At 41.6% G+C, this 25,107-nt stretch overlaps 6 protein-coding genes across 9 annotated transcripts; 3 read left to right on the forward strand and 3 right to left on the reverse strand.

The window, feature by feature from the left end:
- The first annotated feature begins 202 nt into the window (after positions 1–202).
- Positions 203–4,074, forward strand: LOC103987255 (glutamate-1-semialdehyde 2,1-aminomutase, chloroplastic). The gene is made up of 3 exons (XM_009405501.3): positions 203–482; positions 2,346–2,519; positions 2,817–4,074. The coding sequence occupies exons 1-3, from the start codon at positions 300–302 to the stop codon at positions 3,882–3,884; spliced, it is 1,425 nt and encodes a 474-aa protein (XP_009403776.1). The 5' UTR covers positions 203–299; the 3' UTR covers positions 3,885–4,074.
- A 351-nt stretch (positions 4,075–4,425) lies between these two features.
- LOC135582449 (bidirectional sugar transporter SWEET14-like) lies at positions 4,426–6,320 on the reverse strand. Of its 3 annotated transcripts, none has more exons than XM_065186663.1 (6): positions 6,046–6,320; positions 5,793–5,829; positions 5,494–5,704; positions 5,249–5,410; positions 5,032–5,151; positions 4,426–4,951 (listed from the first exon to the last, which is right to left on the reverse strand). In XM_065186663.1, the coding sequence occupies exons 1-6, from the start codon at positions 6,095–6,097 to the stop codon at positions 4,667–4,669; spliced, it is 867 nt and encodes a 288-aa protein (XP_065042735.1). In that variant the 5' UTR covers positions 6,098–6,320; the 3' UTR covers positions 4,426–4,666. The 3 variants fall into 3 exon arrangements, with proteins under 3 accessions (XP_065042735.1, XP_065042736.1, XP_065042737.1); XM_065186664.1 differs by lacking the exon at positions 5,793–5,829 and adding an exon at positions 5,830–5,915 and having other exon boundaries at positions 6,046–6,064; XM_065186665.1 differs by lacking the exon at positions 6,046–6,320 and adding an exon at positions 5,920–6,004.
- A 3,031-nt stretch (positions 6,321–9,351) lies between these two features.
- On the forward strand, positions 9,352–11,617 carry LOC135677677 (uncharacterized). The gene is made up of 3 exons (XM_065190047.1): positions 9,352–10,086; positions 10,991–11,064; positions 11,371–11,617. The coding sequence occupies exons 1-3, from the start codon at positions 9,660–9,662 to the stop codon at positions 11,467–11,469; spliced, it is 600 nt and encodes a 199-aa protein (XP_065046119.1). The 5' UTR covers positions 9,352–9,659; the 3' UTR covers positions 11,470–11,617.
- Positions 11,618–11,878: 261 nt separating this feature from the next.
- LOC103987257 (probable serine/threonine-protein kinase At1g54610) lies at positions 11,879–15,549 on the reverse strand. Of its 2 annotated transcripts, XM_065186666.1 has the most exons (8): positions 15,418–15,549; positions 14,805–15,211; positions 14,425–14,709; positions 13,904–14,221; positions 13,608–13,835; positions 13,359–13,459; positions 13,153–13,270; positions 11,879–12,379 (listed from the first exon to the last, which is right to left on the reverse strand). In XM_065186666.1, exons 2-8 carry the CDS (start codon positions 15,006–15,008, stop codon positions 12,014–12,016), a joined length of 1,620 nt encoding a protein of 539 aa, XP_065042738.1. In that variant the 5' UTR covers positions 15,009–15,211; positions 15,418–15,549; the 3' UTR covers positions 11,879–12,013. The 2 variants fall into 2 exon arrangements, with proteins under 2 accessions (XP_065042738.1, XP_009403778.2); XM_009405503.3 differs by lacking the exon at positions 15,418–15,549 and having other exon boundaries at positions 14,805–15,320.
- Positions 15,550–17,496: 1,947 nt separating this feature from the next.
- Positions 17,497–20,442, reverse strand: LOC135675967 (disease resistance protein BAK6-like). The gene is made up of 7 exons (XM_065186667.1): positions 20,191–20,442; positions 19,716–19,848; positions 19,537–19,608; positions 19,204–19,347; positions 18,488–18,568; positions 18,336–18,388; positions 17,497–18,245 (listed from the first exon to the last, which is right to left on the reverse strand). Exons 1-7 carry the CDS (start codon positions 20,261–20,263, stop codon positions 18,208–18,210), a joined length of 594 nt encoding a protein of 197 aa, XP_065042739.1. The 5' UTR covers positions 20,264–20,442; the 3' UTR covers positions 17,497–18,207.
- Positions 20,443–22,115: 1,673 nt separating this feature from the next.
- On the forward strand, positions 22,116–24,813 carry LOC103987258 (protein CYSTEINE-RICH TRANSMEMBRANE MODULE 11-like). Its single transcript, XM_065186668.1, has 4 exons — positions 22,116–22,159; positions 23,823–23,985; positions 24,094–24,313; positions 24,558–24,813. The coding sequence occupies exons 2-4, from the start codon at positions 23,901–23,903 to the stop codon at positions 24,604–24,606; spliced, it is 354 nt and encodes a 117-aa protein (XP_065042740.1). The 5' UTR covers positions 22,116–22,159; positions 23,823–23,900; the 3' UTR covers positions 24,607–24,813.
- The last annotated feature ends 294 nt before the right edge of the window (positions 24,814–25,107 follow it).

Genomic DNA, 25,107 nt, shown 5'->3' on the forward strand with positions numbered 1-25,107 from the left:
TGTTAAGGATATTTATATGGTAATAAAAGTTAAGGGGCAAATTCGTTATTTCGAAATTTTACGAGGGATAGATACGTAAAATTAAAGGAAATTTCCAAGCCTTTTAATTAATGGGATCAAACCTTCTCCGTCTGATCTTCATCGAATGGACGAAGATGCATCGAAGCCCACCGTCGGTGTATCATCGCCATCTATATATAGCAGTTCGTCTGCTCTCCCCCGACAAATAATACCAAAATCAACATCGACTGCTCTTATCTCTTCATCCCTAAGAGCGAGAGCGAGAGCGAGGGAGAGATATGGCGGGCCTCGCAGGCGTTGGGCTCTCGTGGAGGTCATCGACCCCGTCTCTCGTCCCGCTGACGTCCACGAAGCCGTCGTGCGCGGGTCGCCGCGTTTCCATCGCCGTGCGGAACGCCATCTCCGTCGAGGGGAAGAGCTACACGCTCCAGAAATCCGAGGAGATCTTTAACGCCGCCAAGGTCCTCTCTTTACTCCCCTGTCCGTTTAAAAACGGGGATTTTAGATCTCCCCATGTTCCCTTTCTCCTCTTTGACTTCAGCCACGATTTTGCTGAAATAGAACGCGTTTACCTTAAGATATTGATTCCACTTTTTGTATTGCCACTCCCCAAGTTCAATTCGTACATTGATTTATGATTAGATGAGCTTTTGGCCATTTGTTGACCACGAATTAGTGGATTTGAAGAATATGATTAAATGGACTCTGGGTGTCATTGCTGTGGTGACTTAACTGATTTCGTCCTTGAGGATTTTATACTTCAGTTGAGTGAGATATTGGTTTTTGCAATTTATATTCTGACGGCAATTTCTGAAAGCCATAATTCATTATGATGGCTTGATGTAAGATCACTTGGACACACTGTCCCCATGCTAGGCTCTTAGGTCTCCAGATTACTTCATGAAGCATGAGTAAATGCTTATGAAATTCAAGGCACTTGCAGGTTAAGAGTTCATAGCTTTATTTTTGTCACGATTGCTCATGATTTTAATTGGATATTTACCTGAGGGCCTTAGTATGAAATATACGATAACTAGAGTTTTGTTATATACATAGTCGAAACCTTACTCCACCGACAGCCTTAACAACTAAGGAGTGTTCTCTTAGACTGTAGGGATATCTATATATTAGTTGTTTCAGCTTACTTGAATTAGTATGAAGTTCTCAATTATAACAAAATTGGTTGAATTTTGATACCAGAATATCACATACCATAAGAGACTTTTTGCTTGTTTTAATTTGAAGTACCTGATCATTATGTACTGTCACATATGATATTCTTCCTAAATTATTGCATAATGTTACTCCACTGTTTAGTTATAAGTAAAGCTCATGCCATTTCTTGAACAACAAAACTATACGACATGTTTAGGGTTTTTTTTTTTTCAAACCAAAACAGGTTCTGGTCCTTATCTAGATCATTTATATAAACAAGATTACTTTGAATATGAGAGAGAGAGAGATGCCACTTTGATATCATCATACCTTGTAGAAACAAAGGCCTTCTGATATCAACTACAATTGGATGGTAATGATCTGGAATTTATTATGATGTGTACTAATTTACCATAAGTGATCTTGTAGCAATCTTGTGTAGCTGTTGTCCTGGTTTAGAGAAAATATGTGTTTGTGATCCTGTTCTTTATGTCTGTAATTACATGAAGCACTTATTCATCAGTATAGTCCCCATACTCAGTCCTTGTATAACTTTGAGTAGGATATGAACTAATTTTGTAATAATATTATTTGATCTCTTTGTGTCATGTTCTTGTTTTTAAGGTATTATGCCTTATTTGAATTTCTTTCCTCTATTTTTTTGCAACAAGGCTTAAAACACATTTTAATAGCTTAATGTTAGCCAAATGGTTAGAAGGATCACTGTTCGAGAGAAAATTTTATATTATTCTTAAGAAACTACATCAATCTTTTGTGAAGTTGAGTCAGCAATTGCAGACATACTACTGTATGATTTTCAATTTTGATGACATACTTTTACTGCATGTACCAATCTATTAAAGGATGGTGGGAAAATTGTTGTGGTTTTTTTATTATCTTTTTATAGTCTAGAAATAGTGTTGTGTATGTGCTCCTCTGCTTAGACAGAATTGGATCTGCAATGAAGCTTTTCTTTGGCAAATATAAGTTAAAAAGTATTTAATACGTAATCATAGGGAGTTGTTGATGTTCCTTTTCATCACTGATATGCTGACAAACTGACAATATTATTTGCTTACAATAGGAAATGTTTTATTTCTTAAAGCTCCAGACAAGAATTTCTGTTGGTTTTGCAGTTAACTGATGAAAGGTTTTCTTTTTCTGTCAAGGAATTGATGCCTGGAGGTGTAAATTCTCCTGTTCGAGCCTTCAAATCAGTTGGTGGTCAGCCAATAGTTTTTGATTCTGTTAAAGGTTCTCACATGTGGGATGTTGATGGTAACGAATACATTGACTATGTTGGTTCATGGGGTCCTGCTATCATTGGGCATGCGGATGAGAAGGTACCTCTTTCGTTCACTATACTTCTCAATAACTTTTGGACCTCCAAATTTCATGCCCTTCCAAAATAGTATCTGCAGAATGACAGGGCTCTTGCACATGCTTTTCATGTCTTACTAGAAGCTATAGTCATCCCAACCCAATTTTTAATAACCTACATAACATGATCGATTCTTACAAAGGCAGCATGTTTCAGATGAGGAAATGAGCAAATATCAACAGCATATTATCATATAATGCACATTTAAACTATGTTGATCCTAAAAGCATCGTATGTTCTTATGATTCTTTCTTTTCAGGTGAATGCTGCCTTGATTGAGGCCCTGAAAAAAGGCACAAGCTTTGGTGCTCCCTGTGTGTTAGAGAATGTATTGGCGGAGATGGTCATCTCAGCAGTGCCGAGTATTGAGATGGTTCGCTTTGTAAATTCAGGTACAGAAGCTTGCATGGGTGTTCTCCGCCTTGCACGTGCATTTACTGGCCGACCAAAGATCATCAAGTTTGAAGGCTGTTATCATGGGCATGCTGATCCATACCTTGTCAAGGCTGGCAGTGGGGTTGCCACTCTTGGCCTTCCTGACTCCCCAGGCGTTCCAAAGGGAGCCACGATAGATACTCTAACCTCACCTTACAATGATCTTGAAACCATAAAGAGTCTATTTGACACCCATAAAGGTGAGATTGCTGCTGTTATCCTCGAACCAGTTGTTGGGAATGCTGGCTTCATCACACCAAAACCTGACTTCTTGAATGGCCTCCGTGAAATCACAAAGCAAGATGGTGCTCTCCTCATATTTGATGAGGTGATGACTGGGTTCCGTCTGGCTTATGGTGGGGCTCAAGAATATTTTGGCATTACACCTGATCTAACCACACTTGGAAAAGTCATTGGGGGTGGCCTTCCTGTTGGTGCTTATGGTGGTAGGAAAGACATCATGCAGATGGTTGCACCTGCAGGACCAATGTACCAGGCAGGCACCCTCAGCGGGAATCCATTGGCAATGACTGCTGGCATTCACACTCTTAGAAGGTTGATGGAGCCCGGGTCTTATGATTACCTAGAGAAAATCTCCTCTGATCTTGTTAATGGTATTTTGGATGCTGGAAAGAGAGCCGGTCATGAGATGTGTGGTGGGTCTATCCGTGGAATGTTTGGATTCTTTTTTACGGAGGGACCGGTTTACAATTTCCAGGATGCAAAAATGAGTGACACTGCAAAATTTGCAAGGTTTTATAGGGGAATGTTGGAGGAAGGTGTGTATCTAGCTCCCTCACAGTTCGAGGCGGGATTCACAAGCTTGGCACACACATCTAAAGATATCGACCAAACAGTCGAGGCTGCTGAGAGGGTTTTTCGAAGGATTTAAAACAACAACTGATCTATCTGTTAGTTGCTAGAATTGCTTGCTTCCATTGGGTCATCTTCTTTAACATGTTTGTAGTCGAGTTAAATGCATTTGTTGTTCTGGAGTCTGGTCACATGAGACTACACTTGTTTCGAGCTCTGAGGCTTTTCCTTCTCAGGTTGAATTTTGTAATATTTATAATGATTCAGTATCTTCATGATTTCTGGGTGAAATGTTAAATCTTTCCAGCCAGTGAATGGTACTCCAAGTTAAGCCACTACAGGGCACCACCAAATCCTTGCACAGCCACCCGAAAGCTGGGGTCCACCCACCATAAGCCTCACCCTTGTGCAGTAAACACTCCAAAGCCCTAACCCTAAAAGGATGAAAGAGAAGGACAATGGTAGATGAGCCGGCATCTGCAGCTCATTTGCATCAGCCTCATAAATTTGCAACAAACAATTTTGAAGTCTGATAACCAAAAGAGATGGGAGAGAAGAAAAGGTTTCTGTTTTGCGTCTTAAATAAGTGTAGCTACCATCCAAACCTCATTCACTGCAAATAATAATAATAATAATAATAATAATAATAATAATAATTCATTGACAAAGCCTTTTGCCTAATATTGCTCATGCAAAACATCATTACTGCAGAGAACACACTTTCCTTACTGTGATGTAGGATGAAAGGGATAATCAACCAATGAGCTTAGTATGATATATGACACTCAAACCACCACCACCACCATGGGAGCCTCCTCCTCCTCCTCCTCCTCCTCCGCCTCATGAGAGCAGCATGTGCTATCAGACATCAACATGGTTCACCTCATTCTCCTCATGAGGAGCTGCCATGCCTTCCACCTTTTCCTCACCAGTATCCGCCTCCTTCCGGTCTCCATTCTCTGCTTTCTCTTCATCGTTCACCTCCGGCGTCTTCCAATCGATCGGATATACCTCCACGCCGAGCATCGAGATCGATATGATGTGCTCCGGCAGCCTGGGCTCGACAGCGGTGGGCTTCATGCACTTGAAAGCTAGGTAGAGTCCCATTTGCAGGAGCCCAAACGCGAATCCCAGAACGTTCGGTAGCTAATCAAGCAAGAAGCATATAAAGGAGATCAGAGAGTTTGTACTGTGCTCCATAGAATCGAGATGCTTTGGTAATTTACCGCAACGAATTTGTCCTTGGTTAAACAACCATATGCGAACCAGACGATTGAGCTCAATGTGAGGAAGAATGACAACATGAAGGGCATGAACTCCACGCTCTTCGTTCGTATCACAAGCCTCTGAGCAACAAATGAATGCATCCTTAGACTCTCTCTCTCTCTCTCTCTCTCTCTCACTTGAAAAGCTTAACCATGCATCTGAAGATTCTATACTTACGATGATACTTAGGGGAGCCACAAAGACGCTCACGGAGAAGCACATGCAGATCCATCCGAGAACACGAACTCTTTTGAGGCCGTCCGGCAGCAGGAGAGTCAACAGAAGAATGGATCCGAACATGCCGACGTTCAAAACCAGAACCAGTTTTGCAGTAAGTATCTTGCGATCCAAACAAAGGAAGATCAAGCATTAGGGCAAATGGTTAATGAGAGTTGAAGATGATAGAGCCTCGTTTCGTGTACCTTTGCCAACTTCGGCGCATACGTGAAGTATAATACTACGTATACGGACTCGATGACACACCCAAATGAGTTGATGGTGATGAGAAGGAAAGCATCGGTCTTGAGGAATGCATACAAGACCCACAACATGGCACTGAAGAGAGCCACCACATAAGGCACTGACTGAAACCCTTCGGTAGATTTCCTTCTGTACACTCTGTAGAACGTTGGCCTGCCATTATGAGTTGGTAGATCAGCAGAAATGTTGAGAAAGGCAAGAAGATGAGACAGAGAAAGGAAAACACCGAGAGGATCCTTACAGCGGAGCGAGATACACCATGAATGAGATGATGTTACCTGTTGATCCAAAACAAGATGAGAAAAAGCTGGATTAGAAATCTCATCATAACCCATCAAACGTGAAATATCCAGGGAGGAATAAGCTACAAGATGAAGTGCTCCGATATCATTAGCTCGACCAAACATGAAGAAAGCAGCAAGTACAAAACCTAAGACAGAAAAGGAAAGAGAAAGCCATGGAAGAGGGTGAAAGTGAGGTCTCAGCGTCGATACCCAGGATGCCAAAGGTGAATGCCCAAGGGTGGTCCAAGGAGAGCCCCGCCATCTCTTTCTTCCTCCTCTTTCAAGAATAATACGAGTCGATCACTCAACGGAAGGAACAAATCAAGCAAGCAAGCTTTGTCCTCCACCCAAGCACTCTTCCTCCTCCAAGCGCTCGTGACGGATCACGAGGAGGCTCCCTGACCTCCTCCGAGGTCATGCGGCAGTGGTGATGGCACGAGTAGATGTGAGTTCGGAGCCCATTTTATAGGAGAGGAGGGAGGAGCGATCGGTGAGCACATCTTCATTTGGTTAACATGAGGGTTCGATGGCTTACTCCACAATCCACTCGGAGAGAGAGAGAGAGAGAGAGAGAGAGAGAGAGAGAGAGAGAGAGAGAGAGAGAGAGAGAGAGATCCAAATCGATGCACCAAACACACAAATCAAAATCGAGGCTCAGGCGGCTTCATGTTGGAGCTTGCACTTACGTTACACTCGATGAGTGTCCTTTTCATGTGATTCCATGCACACCGCCCTTCCCAGTTATCAGTTCATCGGCACCCATCCCTTCCCTTGGCATGCACACACACACACACCAAAAGGACCGGACTTCTCTCCATGAATTCAGAACTCCGCCACCTTTGCTTCCCCCAATTTTCCTCTCTTTCTGATTCTTGGACATTCTAATTTTCTTTTTCCAGTCAATTAGTAGCATTTTTAGAACCCCATTGTTCGACATATACGCACCCCAAAATTCATATTCGCCTCTGTAGGTGCCTATCCATATGTGTATCATCCCAAGGAGCACACGTAAACATTCCATCGCAATACATCTACAGTGTTGATTTCTCTCACCTCATTGATTCGTAAACAGTGTTGATTTCGTTTGCGAATGCGTATGCGTCGTTTTGTTTCTGGTGGAGTTCCCTGCGGCTATGCCGTTCGCATACGCGAATGGCTTTCTTGCTTTCCAAGCGTTACTCTGAGACGTCACAAAAGGCAAGCGGGAGACATAAGCAAACACTTGTTTCCTTTTGCTCTCTCTCTCTCTCTCTCTCTCTCTCTCTCTCTCTCTCTCTCTCTCTCTCTGCTGCTGCATCGGTTTGCTGAACCTGAAAGCTAGCGAAAAATATGGAACTTAGAAGACCAGCTTGGTTTAGTTCATAGGCTTATCTATAGCTTCAGAGGTGGAGATCTTTTGGCATGCACATTGCGTTAAGCTGATACCAAGCTTTGTGATCCTTCATTTTTGGTGAAAACTACATGGTCAATTCTCTAAAATTATCTCTCTCTCTTCTTCTTTAGAAAAGTGTTTTCGTTTTCATAATTCTCGAATAATGTCATCATTCTTAGCTAATACCTCCAATACCTTCAATTATCTCTTTTCTTACTAATCGATCCGTAGGATGAACTGATTTAATTATAATATTTTGATACGATATTTTTTATAATACCAAAAAAACACGGCCGATATACAAAAGAAAAGTAAATGCAAAGAGTTTTTTTTTTCGATGATTCACCCATGCATTTGAGTAAAAAGAAAATATTAGAAAGAAAATTCAGCACACTTTTCTGTGATAAGCATCTCAATGCGATCATGGCCCATTAAACCTTATCCTTGTTGTGTGTCCAATTCCAATCCCAATCCTTTTGCCATGTTAGTGTTATCCTAGCGCCATGAAGGAACTCTGTTGGCTTATCATTGGCTGCCCATCAACAGATGCTTCCATGATTACACACTCTGTTCGGCCATAAACAATTACTGCTTGTCTTCTACTTCAACAACTCTCTGTGATCGATCGTCTTCACATCAGAAGATGCAATTCCATTCGATTATCGCTTTATATATCGATCCTTGTGGGATTTGCAGCAGAAGTTTCAGTAGCCACTAATACCAAACACGCTTAGTGCAGACATCTTCCTCTGTTTCCCTTCTCGTCCGCTGGGGACGTGACGACCAGTTCAAGTAATCCGGTTTTGCTATTATAGCTTCTTCAACCTCTATGGTTTCCTTGTTCTTCGATAAGATGAACAACTAACTGATTCAAAGAACATTTGCAGCTTTTTATCTTGCTACATTCGGAAGGGTAGCATTCTATCTCTGACTCGAAACAGGGTGGACAGCTGCCAACCACTGCAATGAATCATTCAATCAGCTTCGATCCATGGCGGGAAAACTTGCATTTGTGTGTGCAGTTTTGGTACTATAAAAGCATGCGATTAGGTGGTACAACCTCAACAAGAATTGGAGGACAATTAAGAACATCCAGTACATGTCCTTCTGACATCAACCAGAAGCTGAACGTTCCAAATCTCAAATAGATACATACATATATCAGAGTGATACAGACAAGCCTTAGATAGCTTAATTTACCTGTACTTTTGCCTAACTCAGTATACTAACTGCTCGAGTGGTCTTCTTTTGTTGATCCCATTCTCCCATTCTGATCTACGCTTGAATACTAACTCTGGGGTCTTGAGACTTTTGTTTTTCCATGTAAATCTCTACAAAGCCAATTAGCACAGATCCAGAGAAGAAAAGACTTGTGACTCAGGCCAGAATGAAAGATATATATATATATATATATACTTAGGACTAGGGTTTGAGACCATTAGTTTCTTCACAATGAAGTAAAAAAATGCAAGAGGTGTTATAAATCATTAAGCCAGATTTTTGTTATCCAAATTAGGGGTTGATTCGGATACAAACGATGTCTTTTTTTGGATTGACTCCAAATTTACTGAGCCCTACGAAACAACTTTGGGTTATTCTTGATAATACTTTTATGATACTTAAGTTAGTCGTTGATTCTCAAGATTTGATTAGCTTTCTAATAGTTACGAATATTTTATAATAGACTCTAAATATTGTTATCTTCGCATAAGTTATAAAGAAGGTGATATGCTTCTTTCAGACTTAATTACAGTGTATTGAATCCGAGACATAATAATAATTTTTTTTTATTCATGTGTTGTTAATCATGTGGCACCGAGGTGTCTGTCATTTGGTGGTAAGGTGACGGTCGCTTAGCATCAAAATGTCGATCACGTTATTATTTTCATATTAAAAACTAAGATTAGTTCTTAACATATCATACAAAATAAAATTAAAATAACAATATAAGAAAAAGAAAAAAAAGGGAAGGGTTGTGCAACATATGGAGTCCACTATACACTATAGACTAAGCAAAGTAAACAAACTTTGTCATTCAGAATATGCATCAAATATGAGATCCAATTATAAACATAAAAAAAATAATAATTTATGCTGATGTTAGGGCCACATGATGTAATAATGGGTCGGCCCAATTTGCAGCAGCGGTCCACCAACATGCCAACGGTTAAACCGTTCATATGACGTCTCAATCTCCAACTGCCGCCCGTATTACCACAGCGTAGTTACAGCCTGTGTTACCGTTTCTGAAACCGTTTCCCGACCGAAACACACCTGCGGAAGAAAAATCCCACCTTTGTCCTCTCCGCAAATCCCTCCCCTCCTCCATTCAAATCCCTCCCCAATCCAATCTCCCATCACCTCTTCACCCCTCTCTCTCTCTCTCTTTCTCTTTCTCTCTTTCACATCTGATCGCCCTCGCTTCTCTCCCCCTCTCTGCCCACCCTCCTCGATGGGCTGCACCCAATCCCGGCTCGAACCGGACGAGGAGGTCCGCTCCAATCTCCAGCCGCGGGCCCCCGGCCGCCGGCGTATCCAGGACCTCCGCCTACGCCGGAGGCCGCGGGACCGCAAGGGTAGCTTGATCTCCTCCGCCGAGGTCCTCCCGGAGAGCTCCGAGGCAGCGGACGACTTGCCCATGCCGGCGCGGGGAACCACCGCTGGTCATCCTGCCTCCAGCGCCCCGCTGCCATCGTCCGCGGAGGGCAAGAAGAAGGCCGGATTAGGGCCGCGGCTTGGAGAGGGAGGGAAAGGGAAAGACGGTGCGAAGGTGGATGAAGGGGAAGAGGCGCCGGGATCACCGAGCTTTAGGTTTTATTTCGATGAACCGTTGATCGACCAAGACTCGGCCGTGACCGCAGGCGAGGGGACAGACCAAGGTATTGTCTTCCTCAATCTCTCTCTCCTTTTTCTTTGCGTTATAAATAGGAGATCAAATATGGATTATAAGTCATAAATATTATAACGATGATTCTTTAAGATCAAGAATAGTGAGAAACTTCTGCATTGTCTTTTTTTGTTGATGTCTTGGATACATTTATATATAATGCATAATTATCTGGAAATATAATGGATCTTTCTATAAAGAGCTTCATGGGGAATGCATTTCCATGATATTGGACTCGAAAAATGTGAGAATTTGATTACATGGTTAATTCTGTCTTATCATTTGCAAAAAAAGGCATTGTAAAACTACCGAGGTGGATTGCACATTGGCTTTTCTCTGTTTTCACATGTTTCCATTGGCTATTTTATGATTTTTCTTTTTTTATTTTTGGTGTTTCTTGAAGCTATTTTAATGTCACATTATGCTTGGATTTTCTTTTTCTCCAAGAACATTTAGGAACGACTGCTTGTCCATATCTAAGTCAACCACATAATATGGCAGACGAGTAGTCTAATAGCTTCATTTCTTATTGGTTTATATAATTGCCTTTTGTGTGTGTGTCTCTCTTGAATGAATGAATGAATTCATTATGGTCCTTAGCAGGTTAGATGCATTATAAATTTCATGAATTTATGACTCCATATCATTACAGTAAGTTGCATTAGCTACTTACATTTTCTTTATGCTATAAAGATGCCTTATCTAACATATAGCCATGTCGATACCTAACTAGCAACTCTGGCTAGAACAGTGTCCTGTAAGAATTTCTTGATTTGAGATCATCTTTGAAATGATTGACAACTAGCTTCTATTAGTGATATTTGTGAGTGACTCCCAAAAGTGATGCACATTTCTTTTTCTCTTTGGGTTTTGGCTTCTCAATTTTCAAAAAGCAGGGAAGATTGATGAGAAGAAAGAAGATAGTTTGCAGCCAAGGGATGATACCATCAAATCCTCGAGTATGAGCCAGGTATACTGCTAATTTTAATAGCAATGTCATCATGGACAAGTCCTCAAACTTCGTTCATGGAATGGAACAGTGCCTCAGTAGAAATTCTGTGAAATGTGTGAATCTCAGATGAACGTTTGAAAGCTTTTGATTTATTTAAAATGCTTGTTATTGGTGATTTTTGTTACATTTCTTTATTGTTCTGAAATTATCACCTTATCTTTCACCTTCGTTCCGAGCTCCAGTCATATCCTCTATTAGACTCTGGGGTTTGATTTAGATGAGTTACTCTTTGGACCCTAAGAGCACATTTGCTTGCATCAACAGGAACCTGAGAGCAAATCATCCAAGAAGGACAAAGGAAACAGATTTAAGGCTTTGTCAAAGGGATCCAGTGTTGTATATAATCAGTTGATGAATCGATGAGTATGAAAGTCCATCTTGTGTAGGACAGTCTCTACCAAAGCAACACTTGTATATTGTGCCTTGTAACAAATGAAGTTCAGCACCTTGTTCTTATGACTTTGGATGTGTTGTCCAAGTTCCAGTATAATTAAATACCTAAATTGTTCAAGTGCTTGGGATCATGTTCAAAATAAATCTTTTACTTTTTCAAAGAAAATATGTTTCTAGTACGCATCGAAACCGATCAGAACTGGGCTGGGTTGGGTCAATGTGGGCCGATATGATCAAGCCCAGTCATACTATCTGTGATGGGCCATAACAGTGATGCACATCCATTCATTCTAGTCCACAAGCAGGTGAGGAGGGTATAATATCCATCACAATGATGCAAGCCTACATTATAAGAAGATACATAAACACAGCCAAAACATGAGCATCTAGATGAACTGTGTAACATATTAATCATATCTCTTTGTTTCAGCAGGGGGGCTCTACCAACATCCTCAGTGTAAATTGGACATGAACAGTGGAATGGTAAGAAGGGGAGTTTTACTGAGACAGCCACTTATTTGACAGATCCAAAAACTTCCAGTTCTTTTCCTCTAGTCCTATGTACTTTGCTACTCCTGTTGAGCTCCACCAGTCTCCTCAAAGCAAGTGAAGTGGCCAATTTTTGGGTCCCCTCTTTGCTTGTTCTTCTGGCAGCGCTTTTACCAGCATTCACAATGGCTTCTGGTAATCCATTCAATGTATTGCGAGAATCTTCCATTGATTCAAAGATTGATGAAGCAAAGGATGCATCAAATGCTGTGAAAGATGATGGCCCCTTGTACGAGTCATTCAATGGGATCCCTACAGCTCCATCCTGGTGAGGTGGCGGGAACTTCTCGCTTTTGCTTGTGACGTTTATGCGAGTCATCAGCCTCATTCTCTGTTAATTAGCAAGAGAAAATAAATAGGGACTAGAGTCGATGGCTCAAAGATAGATCGATAAATGCATATGTAAATAGAGAGAAGAACTAATGACTGATTCCAGAATACGATGCTCAGATACATTTCTGAATCTCAACTCCAAATTATGATTCTTAGTCTCTTTTGGCCTATCAGCAAGTGGTAGAAATCGAAACCGTACTTAGGTTGTCTAAACTCCAGAATTTTCTTCAGGAACTTATTCCAAGAGTTCTAATTCCACAGAACTCTTTGTTCGTCGGCATGCTATGCTATTCAAGATTTAACCGTAAATCGGGAACAAATTATTCAAAGATCCAACTCCCAAATTGATTCACAAATAAAAAGATATATGTAGAACAATCCTTTCATATGTTTTTTCCTGGTTCCATTATTAGTCATAGCTGCACTTTTCCTTCTTATATTTAATTGTTTGGGGAACCCTTCTTAGAAGAAGTCTTCATTCTGACTCCAAGTCTGCATTCAGGTTGTTCAAAATTAAAGGGAACAATCCATGAAGTCTATTTTCTCTGCTAAATATACAATCTGTACAGTTATCATTTTCTTGTGGAATTGGACATAGTCGTAACGTCAACGTCAACATTTTGATAATTTGATCTAGAAGATAGTTGACATTCTAACCTCTGCTTGATCTTTTCCACCCAGGTTTAATATAATTAAGAACCAAATGATGCAGATTCTATTTGATGATTGAGAAGTTATATGGAAAAGAACACAGAATGTATAGAGACATACTTCCAAGTTGACTTGCAGCTCTGCATTGGCTTCTGGAGCTGGGACTGCCCTTCTGCGGCGATTATGAGCACGGGGCTTTGTTGCTTCAGCATTGCCTTTCCTACCCGCAGCACTCGGCCTTCAGAGGAGAAAAAAGTAGAAATCAGGACTTGGCCATCAGATGGAGAACAGTTCATGGAGGTTTTGGTGAGAGGAGAAGAATTCACCTTCTGGCCTTCTCATCCCTTAGTTTTGCATCCATTTCTTTGCTTGGGGGATACTGAGGCAAGCTTGACGGCTCACATGCGTAAGGCTCGGTGGCGAAGAACTGCATCAACAAAAAAGCTAATTGGTCATCCACAAACATGCCTAGCTAACACTCGTTACTCAGAAACCAGCAAGCCATTTTTATGAATCTCCATCAATGATTGTTTGATTTGCTAGGAATCCAAGAAAAATGGAAAATGGGTACTCACTTCGCTGTTCAAAGCAGCAGTAGCTGTGCCCCTGTCGGCTGGCTCAATCGAAAGGAGCGAGTCGATGAGAGAGAGGGAAGAAGGTGGAAAATCCTTGAAGGTTTCTCCGATGCAACGCTTGTAGTTTTGTTTTGGCTTAACAATGGTAGCATGCGGCAATTTTGACTTTTTCCAGTACTTTTCCGAAGGTGATCCACACAGCTTAAAGATTTTGTGCAGCTGCTCCACCTACACGAAGAGGACAATGGTTGTGGCATCTTAACTGAGGAACTTAAAGAGTAATACCATGGAGCTACCTCTGTTCTTCCAGGCAAGATGGGCTTCCCCAGTAACAACTCTGCCAGAATGCAGCCTGCACTCCACAGATCGACACCAACACCATAATATGTGGCACCGAGCAGGAGTTCCGGAGCACGATACCACAAGGTGACCACTCGACTGGTCATGGGCACTCTTCTGTCAGGATCGAAGGTGGAAGCAAGTCCAAAGTCAGCTATCTTGAGTGTCCCTCCGTTGTCCAGAAGCAGATTTGAGCCCTTGATGTCGCGGTGCAGAACTCCTCGGCTGTGGCAATGCTCGAGACCGGAGAGTAATTGCTTCATGTAGCATTTCACCTGCGGTAAATCACAGGAGATCAAGATGTCTGTAACATGGTGTCTCTGTACGTTGCAGGAGGGAAAAGGGTATGGTAATAGAACAGTGAGATGGTTGAACAGAGCTTAGCGGAAAGAAACAGAGCCCTTTAATTCCGAATGAATGGAAAAGGAAGCAACTTTGTGGTCTAAGAAAAGGGGTAAAGGAGACTCCCGATGGTGACCTGGGGCTCCGTAAAGTGGACGCCGGGGGCAGCGGCGAGGCCGGCGAGGTCGTGCTCCATGTACTCGAAGATGAGGTAGAGGGCGGAGGAGACGCGGGAAATGGCGAGGCCTTCTAGCCGGATGACGTTGGGGTGGTCGAGCCGGCGGAGCACCGTTATCTCCCTCGCCATGAACCGCACGCTCTCCGGCTCCACCGCGTCGAACCGCACCTTCTTCAGCGCCACCACCCGGCCGGTCTCCACGTCCCGCGCCTTGTACACGTTGCTATACGTCCCCGACCCGATCTGAAACCCCGCGCCAACGCCGAGGTCGAACCTTTCCTCAACACAACGCGCCAAAGGTTCGATCTTTACAACGGGGAGGGGAGGAGGAACCGTACCTTGGCGAGCTTCTGGAAGCAGTCAGCTCGGCGGGGCGTCCATCCACGGATGGCGTCGCCAGCGACTGCGACGAGCCAGGCGGGCCAGCCGGAGGCGTCGGAACGGGGGGCAGAGGGGATGCGGGGGCTGTCGTGGGGCGGCGGAGGGCGCTCTTTCTCGGCGGCGACGGCGGGGGCCTGGCGCTTGCTGACGACGCAGCCCATGGGTGACCACTTACATGGAGGATGACGGGAAGTAGTTCTCTGGTATCACAGAGCTGAGGCGTGGGCACTACACCACCGGTGGCCGAAGAGAGAGAGAGAGAGAGAGACGGCAGCCGGCTTACAGGGAACCAAAACGAAGAATATTGCGGGATTGACACTGGCCGAAGCCAAAATAAAAGCGATAAGGCTTTTTAGGATATCTGCTACATGAAAGAGAAGAACGCAGGTTGTGGAATCAGTCAAGTCATAGTTTTAGACCAAAAAAAACACCCAATAAAAGAAGAAGAAGAAGAAGAAGAAGAAGAAGAAGAGTCAAAAGTCAATTTCAAGGATGGAAACAAAATTCAAGTAAACACCAAAAGATTATTTCCTTTATTCCTTTGATTTCCCTTCAAATACCACAACGTACATGCTACTGCATGACTACCACTGGAGTCGAGGCAAGGGTAGATTCGTAGATCTATTGTAGAGCAGGGCTAATTAGTCGACGCCTTTTTCATACTGCAAAAACACTGTTGCCGCGGACGGGAATGAAGTCAACGGCACCGAGTTCGTGCACAACTCTGACGGGAGGAACGCTAGCTTACACTTCATATCAGAGTCCGCCACGTGTCGAGAGCTTTAAATGCCCCCTGTCCATCGCATTCATTCCCCCACCCGCTTCCCCAACTGTCCCCCTTCCTCTTCTCCCCATCCCGTGTCTTCACCCCCCCCCCAGCAAACAGCAAATCTCAACATTCTTATTTTAACGATATATATTTGCTATAAATATTGGGTTTAATTTTAAATCTTGCATGACATGAACCCGAAGCTGCCTTTTTGTTGAAGATAGCTCTCTATCTTTGAATTCCATGATCGTATGGATGGGAAGGGTTTTTTCGAGAGAGAAGAATCCATGGAGATGCAAGTCAGTGGGACCAATGTGCCTCAACTTCAACTGCAAGCATGAATGCTGCCTTGGTATTCATCATCGGTGACATCCAATGCACTCATGCGTACCACAGAGTAGAGAGTAAATGAATGCAAGAAAGAAATATCACGAGAAAATGACATCCCAAATGGCAGTGGTTTTGACACATAAGAAGAAATCCCAACTGGTTTGAGCTAAGCTTACAAACCAAGCTGCAGTCTTGTCCTATTGGTTGGTGCTGGTTCCATTCTTTTCTTCCTTTTTGAATACCTCTGTAGGCAGAGAGAGTCCTGTGGAGAAGGTGTTATCCATGTATTTTGTACATTATCCGTTGATAAACTCAAGTCATAAATTTAGATTCATTTGTCTATCTACAAATGGCTGTGGCTCAGAGCACTTGGTGGAGCAGGACACAGACATATGCACCAGACAACAATTTGGAAAAGCTCATTAGATTGGAACACAAGGCATGGGATTCACCATCTAAAAGTCAGCTCAATAATCAAAGTTCTGCAGTTCATAAGCCATGCAACAAAGCAATCGGTCAAGAGCTAATAGAAAGCATCATTTCTCGAGTCATCTGTACATGTATGTATTCTATGATATGATATGTCTGTGGTATTGAGAGTCCTTGTCATCAAATGTTCATATTTGAAGAGTTCTATTAAGATATCACAAAGAATCCCTTTCATGAGAGTTGAGCTGTCAATAGTCTCAGTAGAATGCTTCGCTTCTGCATAAACTAAACCCAGACATGGCATTTTGTGATGTTCTTCAGCTCATTGTTTCTTTCACAAGTAGTGTCAAAACAAGGTGGTGGAAAGCCAGTGATTTAGACCTTTAGATTTTAAATTTCATGTGGTTTACCTATATTTTTTCCTACTCATCTTTCTAACAATTGCAACAAGTTGCCATTGGTCAGATATAATATTAATGGAAAATCCTTTTTTAATTTCCTACTCTTAATCTCAGTAACTTTTAGAAGATTGTCCTAATGAGTATGCAATTTGTTGTTTCTGTAGAAACCAAGAAAAGCATGCAATCTGTTGGCTCTGTTTGTTGGATAGCTTCAAATATTGATCAGCATGCTTACAAGGCATGCATAAACTAAGAATGGATATGTTCCTTTGTTTAAGCAGTACTCTTTGGGTGCTGATGGTTGAGATTGCTGTCTTATCGATGTGTATCCAAGGCTCTATTTCTATTCTATTTCAGACAAAAACAAAGTTTGGCATGCTAAAGAAATGCTTGATTTCTGAAGGTTTTCCTGTCAATAATGGTATCTGACAGCAAGTTTGTATTTGAATGCAATTATGGCTGTTCTTTGATTCCAGGTGTTTAGCTTTGCTAGTTGATACATTCACTTAGAACCACTTGCAAGCCCTGGATATTTGCTGTATGGCCTTTCAAACAATGAACAATGTGAGGGCTGGCAGATGCAGGGTTAAATCATGCCACATCATGGTGAAGCCATTAACATGGAAAGAAATGGCAATTTGATCAGTTGTGCATGCTAAAGGAGATTTCGAAACATCAATTTTGTCCAAGAAAGTGTTTTATATCATCAAGGATATAAAGAAGCTCTTGAAAGTTGCACCTTTACATGCCCTCTTCTTTGCCATCTTTTCCCCTCTCCTTTCTTCCTACTTGCTTTCTGGTGTTGACCAATGACAACAAGATCCAGTGACTCCTAATGCATTGAAGCAAGAGAGGATGGCCAATGTGGTTACCTTTCTGGTTAGTGGGTCCCACTTTCCCTCAAATAGGAGAATCTAGAGTCAAGGATAATTCAAAATTCTGCTGTCCTTGTGGTGACAACTGCTCTGCTGTAATGGGCACTGTGTTGGCTCTGTTCTTTCTGATAGCTTTCTTTCACCTCTTCCAAGGACCAACCTAGAGAACACAGTCCACTGCTCTTGAAAGCACCATTTCATTGCAAGCACATAGATGTTTTCAGTTTTCTAGGATTGAGCTCTGTCCTTGGCAACATTGTTATATTATTTAAGAGAAGGAGAACATTGTTGATCACAGTATCTCTCTTGGGAGATGCTTTAGTGGTTAGTCCAGGGACAAGCTTCATGAAGGTGCTTTCCACCAATAGGGCCATTACCACTAGATTCTGCAGATTCACTTGCAACTTATTGGATTGTTTTTCCTCTTATATTATACTATAGTCATTATAAAGCAAAGTTACACCACAAACATTTCAGCTTTTGGCATGAAAAGAAGTCAGCCTTAAAGAAGAACATGAGCAAATTTGATATTTCTTGAGCTGCACTGAATTCAAACTTAGCTGGAAATCTTTGCGTCCTGAGTAATTGTTGTAACTGCAGATCAGATGCAATTAAAACATCAAAGTTTTGTGGATGTATGTTTTCAGATTTAGCCAATTTTAGCTGTCAAAAGATATCATTTACCCCTTTTCTTGGATGTTCTGATTGTCCCAAACAGCTCATTATCTGAAACATTCCTATCAGAACATAATAAAAAAAAGTCAGCTGGATATACCAAACTCAGGATAACTGGCATATCTTACAATTTATGAGTGAGGGATTGCAGAATGTCTTACATTTCAGTCAGGTTGCCAGTGAGGACAAGATCAAGCACTTTTTTGGGTATTATTCCAGAGAGTCCATTTCCATTAAGCCTCCTGGAAAACCAATTCATTGTTTGAGTCAATCATAGATTCAGATAAAGGTCTGCCGAAACAATTAAAGGATTGCAAAGTCCTACGGGAATTATGAGAAAAAATAATGAACTTCAATCGATCATCTGAGCTCCCTGGTCAGGCAATGCCTTCGAAGAATAACATCTCCAAGCTGAGAGCTGCAAGCTTAGAACTAGCACTCCATGTTTTTCCTGATCCAGGGTCTTTGTTTGATCCAAACTAAAGACCAAATGCCAGTTAATGCTTGGCCTGCCTAAATTACCAATACCGAAAAATAGAAGGCCTTGTGCGGCAATTTAGACATTTACTTGATCATGAAGAGTTTTTAGAGTCAGATTTTCTCTTGATCATGTATCTTCTTTTGGTGGTACTACTAGTATAAATCACTTTCTGTCACTTTTTATGGCTTGCTCTACAATTTGTCAGGATGAAGGAAAATGATCTAATCCCCAACCACTCAGGAGTTGATGTGTCATACATGCATCACATAAACAGGAACTCTTGTCCGGTATTATTACCGTCTTAATTGAGGATGCTTTGTTGCCTTTTTCTTCTGCTAGTATATCATGTTTTGGGAAGAAAAGGGAAGAGAGATTAAGATAGTATTCCAAACGTACAGATACTTCAGAGACTTGATATTGCCAAGAGAAGAAGGGATTGGCCCACTCAATTGATTGTGGTACAAATCCAAGCTCACCAACTTTGTTAATTTCCCAAGTTGAGCTGGTATGGACCCAGATATATTGTTTGCATATAACTCCCTGCAAGATCATCCTCTTTCATCAGCAAGCATTCTTGGTAAAGCCACTGATTCTTCAAATAAGTAATAAAGTTACTTCAAGGTAGGTAGGCTACAACATTCTCTTTATAGACAAAAGTTATTTGGATCAATCTTGAGGTTTTCTGCCAATCTCAGTATTCCAAATGAGTTGCAGAGAGAAGTTTCTTACAGGTATTGAAGCTGTGTCAATCTTCCCAGCTCTGGAATAAGACCTCCAGAGAGTCCTGCATTACCCAAATCCCTGTCGATGAAGTAAACTTGCTATCAGATATAAAGCAATGAGATAAGAAATCTGGATTTCTTGGAAATAGAAATGATGAACAATTAGAGCATAGGAAGAAAAATTACACTCGTATGACAGAGTTTTCAGTGTTGCAGGTGATGTGAAACCAGGTGCATGGATTGACAAGGGTTGGATCCCAGCTCTGGAGGACATTGTTAGGATCCTTCCATGCCTTCTTCTGAGAATAGAGGATATCACCTGTCCAAATACATGTATTATGCAAGACATGCTAATCCAACAAGAAAAAGAACAATTGAATTCTCTGAGGAATAAAATGGTCTGCAAACAAACTTAGATGATGATTGATTGCCAACTAAATTTAACTTTCACTTCTTAATCGACAATCCTTTAGGCTTTCATAACAAAAGATTTGTATGCTTCACAAAATTCTGTGATAATAACAAACCATACTACTATCATGAAATCTTTGGCAAGTTTTCTCTCTACTGAATTGGTGAAAGCAGAAGTTTGATTGGAGCTTTACACATGCTGAACTATGATTAAGTAGTACAGATTTGATATATAATTTTTGCATCATACCTTCTATGTTGCATTTCACCACTGTTGCACTTGCAAGTCCAAGCAAAAGAAAAGCTATATGCTGAATCTTCATGGTAGCAGATTAATTGATGTTGGGGTTCCAAGTTGCAGTATCAATTTCCTCCTCCTATCTTCTTTCTCCAGGAGGCACAGTGCGTGAACGCAGTTTCTGCTCACTTCTATAGATCTTTTGGTCAAAGATCTAAGTTCAGACTTCTTCCTTCAGCCATTAGGTTGGTCCATATTCTTATGCTGAATGGAAGTTTTGACTTCTTCCTTCAACCATCTGGAAGACGTTTATGGCATGCTATTGAACAGTAATCCCTTCTGTTCTAAATCCAATCCAGATCCATGGCAATGAATCACTATCATGTGAAGTTAAGTCAAACACATGTGGTCATCACTGTCTAGCTGATCTGGTCAACATTAAAATGTTGCAACCAGAGAAATACAAACAAGTCCTTTCTAAGAACACTGGGAACATCCAGTTGCTTATTAAACACCGATACTGGAGTTTCAACTTGGCTTTGATTAATTAATTTAGTAAAATAGCAAATGTAATGAGGCTGATCTTAGTTTTAAGCTACTACATAAATTAAATGAAGTGCCTTAATTTCTTTAGAAGATTTGGCAATCATAAAGAAAGTTCCCTGCCCAAAGAACTTATTGTCAACCTTTCTAGATCAAGGCGCATAATTTAATCATATTAGCAATCATACAAACAGAGGAATCCATCACAAGGAGGTCATTCCCCATTTCCTGTACATCCTTTATCTCTTCTCCTTTCATTATCCGCAGGTAAGGTTGCCAATGCTGAGGAAATGCAATAAATCATAATTCTGCGAACCTTCTTTTATCAAAGAAGTTTCGCATATGGCTGGCTTGGATTGCCATCACTTGCAAGGCTTAACGGTAGTGGATTTGAAGGGTCAAAACCGATTTGGAGAGAACAAAAATCTCTAAAAGAGTGGTGGATAGCACTAACTTTATTTGTAATTGGAACAATATATATGCTCAAAGCATGAACAAAGACTAAAGTTTATGAATTCCTTCCACTTGGGCTTATCAGTTCAGAGAAGATTAGGTTGCTAAAAGATGGAATATTTTTTTCTGCTTTAGGCAAGATCATGACACTCACTATTCAGTGTAAGAGCTCAAAGCAAGTAGCAGCCTACCTCATGCTTAGCAGCATTAATGCAGCCATTAGAACCACTAAGATTAGGGAGAAACAACAAGCTTAATGCATCTCTTTTGTTGTATGGAATTTATATGATTACCTGCCGATGCCAACGAGAAAAATGAGTAGAATGAATGTCCGCGTAGAAACCGGTCCCTAGAAATCAGGGGAATATATTCTGCATGGAGAAACATCCAACAATAGGACTCAGAGGAAAGGACTTGTGGATTAGGCAATTTGGCATTGACAATTTCACGTGGTGAGCCTAATCCAATCTCTTCTCCACTTTGCATTATAAATAGGGCTGTTCTATCGAGAATTATGTCAATTCTTGAAGCAACGGGCAGAAGAGTGGCCTTCCATGAAGATAAGACCCTGTCTTTGATAGCCAAGGATGACTTGCCTATGGCCTTTTCAAGATCTCCAGCATTGCAATCAAAATCTTTGTGTGGTTTGTAGGCAGTCTCCTTGGTTGGCTATTCTAACTGGTTCTCATCCTTCATGCTATGCCAGCTACTCTTCTATATTTCCATTATCAATTGACAGAAACAAAGAAGAAGGTGTGTGAATTGGTTGGTTTCACAACAATTCCTGCTATTGAGTTTGAATCAGCTGCTAGAATAATGATATCAGTAATTCAGTATATTATAAAGTTCAAACTTGTCTAAGTTCATGCACTGTTCTCTGCTGTTCTGCATAGGCATGACAGACCACTCATTGAAACTGAGAGTGATTACATTACCCACTTCAAATATTTATGATGTTGATGTGCACTTTCCGTTTGCTTCCCAGGTAAATAACATCACTCAGCTTTTCCACAGCTTTTAAAGTTCAACAAGATGGATCATTCTATGTTTTCTTGCTGCATTGCCTCTGGTCTTTGTCAACTGAATTTAGTTCTTACTAATGAGATCAATTAGTGCATTAAGATTACTTGATAGCTCATTGTTCTATGGACAATTTGATAGAAATAATAGAAGATAAGAACAATAATTGAAGAAGCTTTATTGTAGAAATGAAATAGCTTTAGCTTGAATATATTAAGCTGTTCCCTCTCCTTATTTATACAGATTAGGAGGAAGAATTTCCCTCAACAGAATAAACAGAATAGAGAGATTTCCTCATATAGTTGGGGAAATCTTATCTTCTATCAAGTTGGGAAAATCTTATCTTCTATCATGCCCCCGCAAGATGGTGCTCCTAATAAGGATACCAATCTTGGATCGATGCAAAGAATGGTTTAAAGCGAGAGGCTTCGTGAGTAGGGCAAGAGCATATCGCTGTTGTTGCTGCGATTGTTGTTACTGTGAGGGCATAGGCGTTCCCTTCGTTCTCCTTGCGTCCGCCCTTTGTTCTCCTTAAGTCCGCCGACTGTTGGCGGATCAGCGAAGACTACCGCGGTGAGGAAGATGAGGATTGGCCGTGGAGCCTCTCAGGAATGTGACTACAGCGACGTTGGTCGCTGGCCGAAGGCAAGGGCGAAACTTCGCTTTTCTCAGCGGCGTTGGTCGCTGGCCAAAGGGTGAAGCTTCACTTTTCTCAGCGACGTTAGTCGCTGGCCGAAGGTAAGAGCGAAGCTTCGCTTTTCTCAATGACGTTGGTCGTGGTTGCGATTACGACGGCTGCGACGGTAGAGAAGAAATCTACAGCAATGTTGCAGTGATGCTACTACAGCAAAGGAGGAAACTGCAACAGAGGAGGAAGCTGTAGCAGAAGAGGAAGTTATAGCAGAAGAGGAAGGAAAATAGCTACAACGAGGAAGAAAGGTGGGGCAGTGCTGATGAGCGCAGCACTAGAGATGCCGTAGCGGAAGGGAACGGACGTTGGCGCAGAGTGGCAATGGAGAAGATTGGCAGCAAGAAGAGAGCTTGCTCTAGGCAAGCGACTCTGATACCATGATAGAAATAATAGAAGATAAGAACAATAATTGAAGAAGCTTTATTGTAGAAATGAAATAGCTTTAGCTTGAATATATTAACATGTTCCCTCTCCTATTTATACAGATTAGGAGGAAGGATTTCCCTAAACAGAATAGAGAGATTTCCTCATATAGTTGAGGAAATCTTATCTTCTATCAAGTTGGGAAAATCTTATCTTCTATCACAATTCAATTCTGCATTGGGGAATCAGAGTCCAACTTTTAGTTTCAGCTCTGCAAGGGCTTAGCTTCCATCTGTTAACTTCATTGAAAGATCTTTAGGGCTCATTAGCTTCAATTTGATCCAAAGAACACTTGCAGATGTAAATATTTCATGCTGATAGATATCATTCACATACAAACTTGTAGTAGCAAGTTAAATAAGACTTCTTTACCTAAGCAAGTAGTCCATGTAACAACTGTTTTGTCACCACCTGCAAGAAGGACCTTCTTAGAGTGCCTCTATCCTTCTGCACAAACTTCCAGAGAGTGATGCGAGGATAAACACCGAAGCTTTTGACCTTTTTCTCATGCAAGGCGGCAGCGGCAGATACCCCTCGCTCATCGTCTCCTCAGCAACAGCAACAGCAACGGCAACGGCAGAACAAAGAAACAATGAGCTACAGGCATGTCACAGAGCCACACCGTTCCACAGGCAAAAAAATCCTCATCCCCTCATGCCTTGGGATGATAGCTATTGGTTTCAAAAGCTTATTCTTTTTGTTTTGATTGTTTGACGAAGCATTGAGCTTGCAGGTTTCCTGATCCTTCAATGAATTTAGAAGGTTTGCAATTTGTTTGGTTGCAGGGCACTCAAATCTTTACCCTCCTCCACTACTAGAGTATGGCTACCCTTATCAACCTCCCCTATCAAGGTCAGGGGTGTACCCTCCACCCCCACCACCCCAGGGATATCCGGGCTACTTCACCGACGAATACCCTCCACCTCAACCACCACCACCATCTCAGCCATACTACCGGGCCTACGATGATGATGATGGATCTTGCCTCTCTTTCCTGCAAGGATGGTATATCTCTTGATAGGACTTCCAACGGTTTAAGGGATTCTTCTAGTTGTGTTTCTGGTATTCAGTATGATCATGATTGGGTGATTGCAGTTTCTTGTTGATATGCTTGAAGCTTAAACTATTTGATGTAGTGAGGCTAATGAATGCAAAAGCTTATGCCCTTAGTGTGTGACTGGATTTCTTCTTTTCATGCTGTTTACTGGCACCCATTTGTCCTGACACTGTGTCTCAATGTTCAATGCAGCATTGCTGCTATCTGCTGCTGCTGTCTGCTGGAGAAATGCTGCTACTAAAGACAGGATTGCTGCTAAAGTTTGTGCCAGCATGCTTGGACATCAGATCTGTTGTTGTTCAAGTTCCAGCAAACTTCTCTTCTTTCTCTGTGTTCATGGTCTACAGTCTCCATGGAACACATCCATGGCATAAATCAGAAAGCTGGTGCTGTAATAGACTTGTATATCTAATAGTCTCTATAACAAATGTCAAACACATTTCCATTACCATAGTGCTATGTTAAAGATCAGCACATGCAACAATTCAGCAGCAGCTTCTACAGAGGAAAAGACCAAAAGAAAATGGACATGGTCAGCCAAGCTGGTCTACACAAATGCTGGGAAAGATGAAGAAAGATAATGGAAGGAATGATGAGTTTCATACAGTGCTCCAAGAGAGACAAAACACATGGGGCTTTGTTCTACAAAAAGGATGATCCAACTCACAATCTTATCCCCTACTCCCACTCCCCCACTGTTGTGATGAGTGCTAAAATAAAGTGGGATAAGAAGACAAGGGAA

Source organism: Musa acuminata, chromosome BXJ1-6, assembly GCF_036884655.1.
Source record: "Musa acuminata AAA Group cultivar baxijiao chromosome BXJ1-6, Cavendish_Baxijiao_AAA, whole genome shotgun sequence".
NCBI classification, from domain to species: Eukaryota; Viridiplantae; Streptophyta; class Magnoliopsida; order Zingiberales; family Musaceae; genus Musa; species Musa acuminata.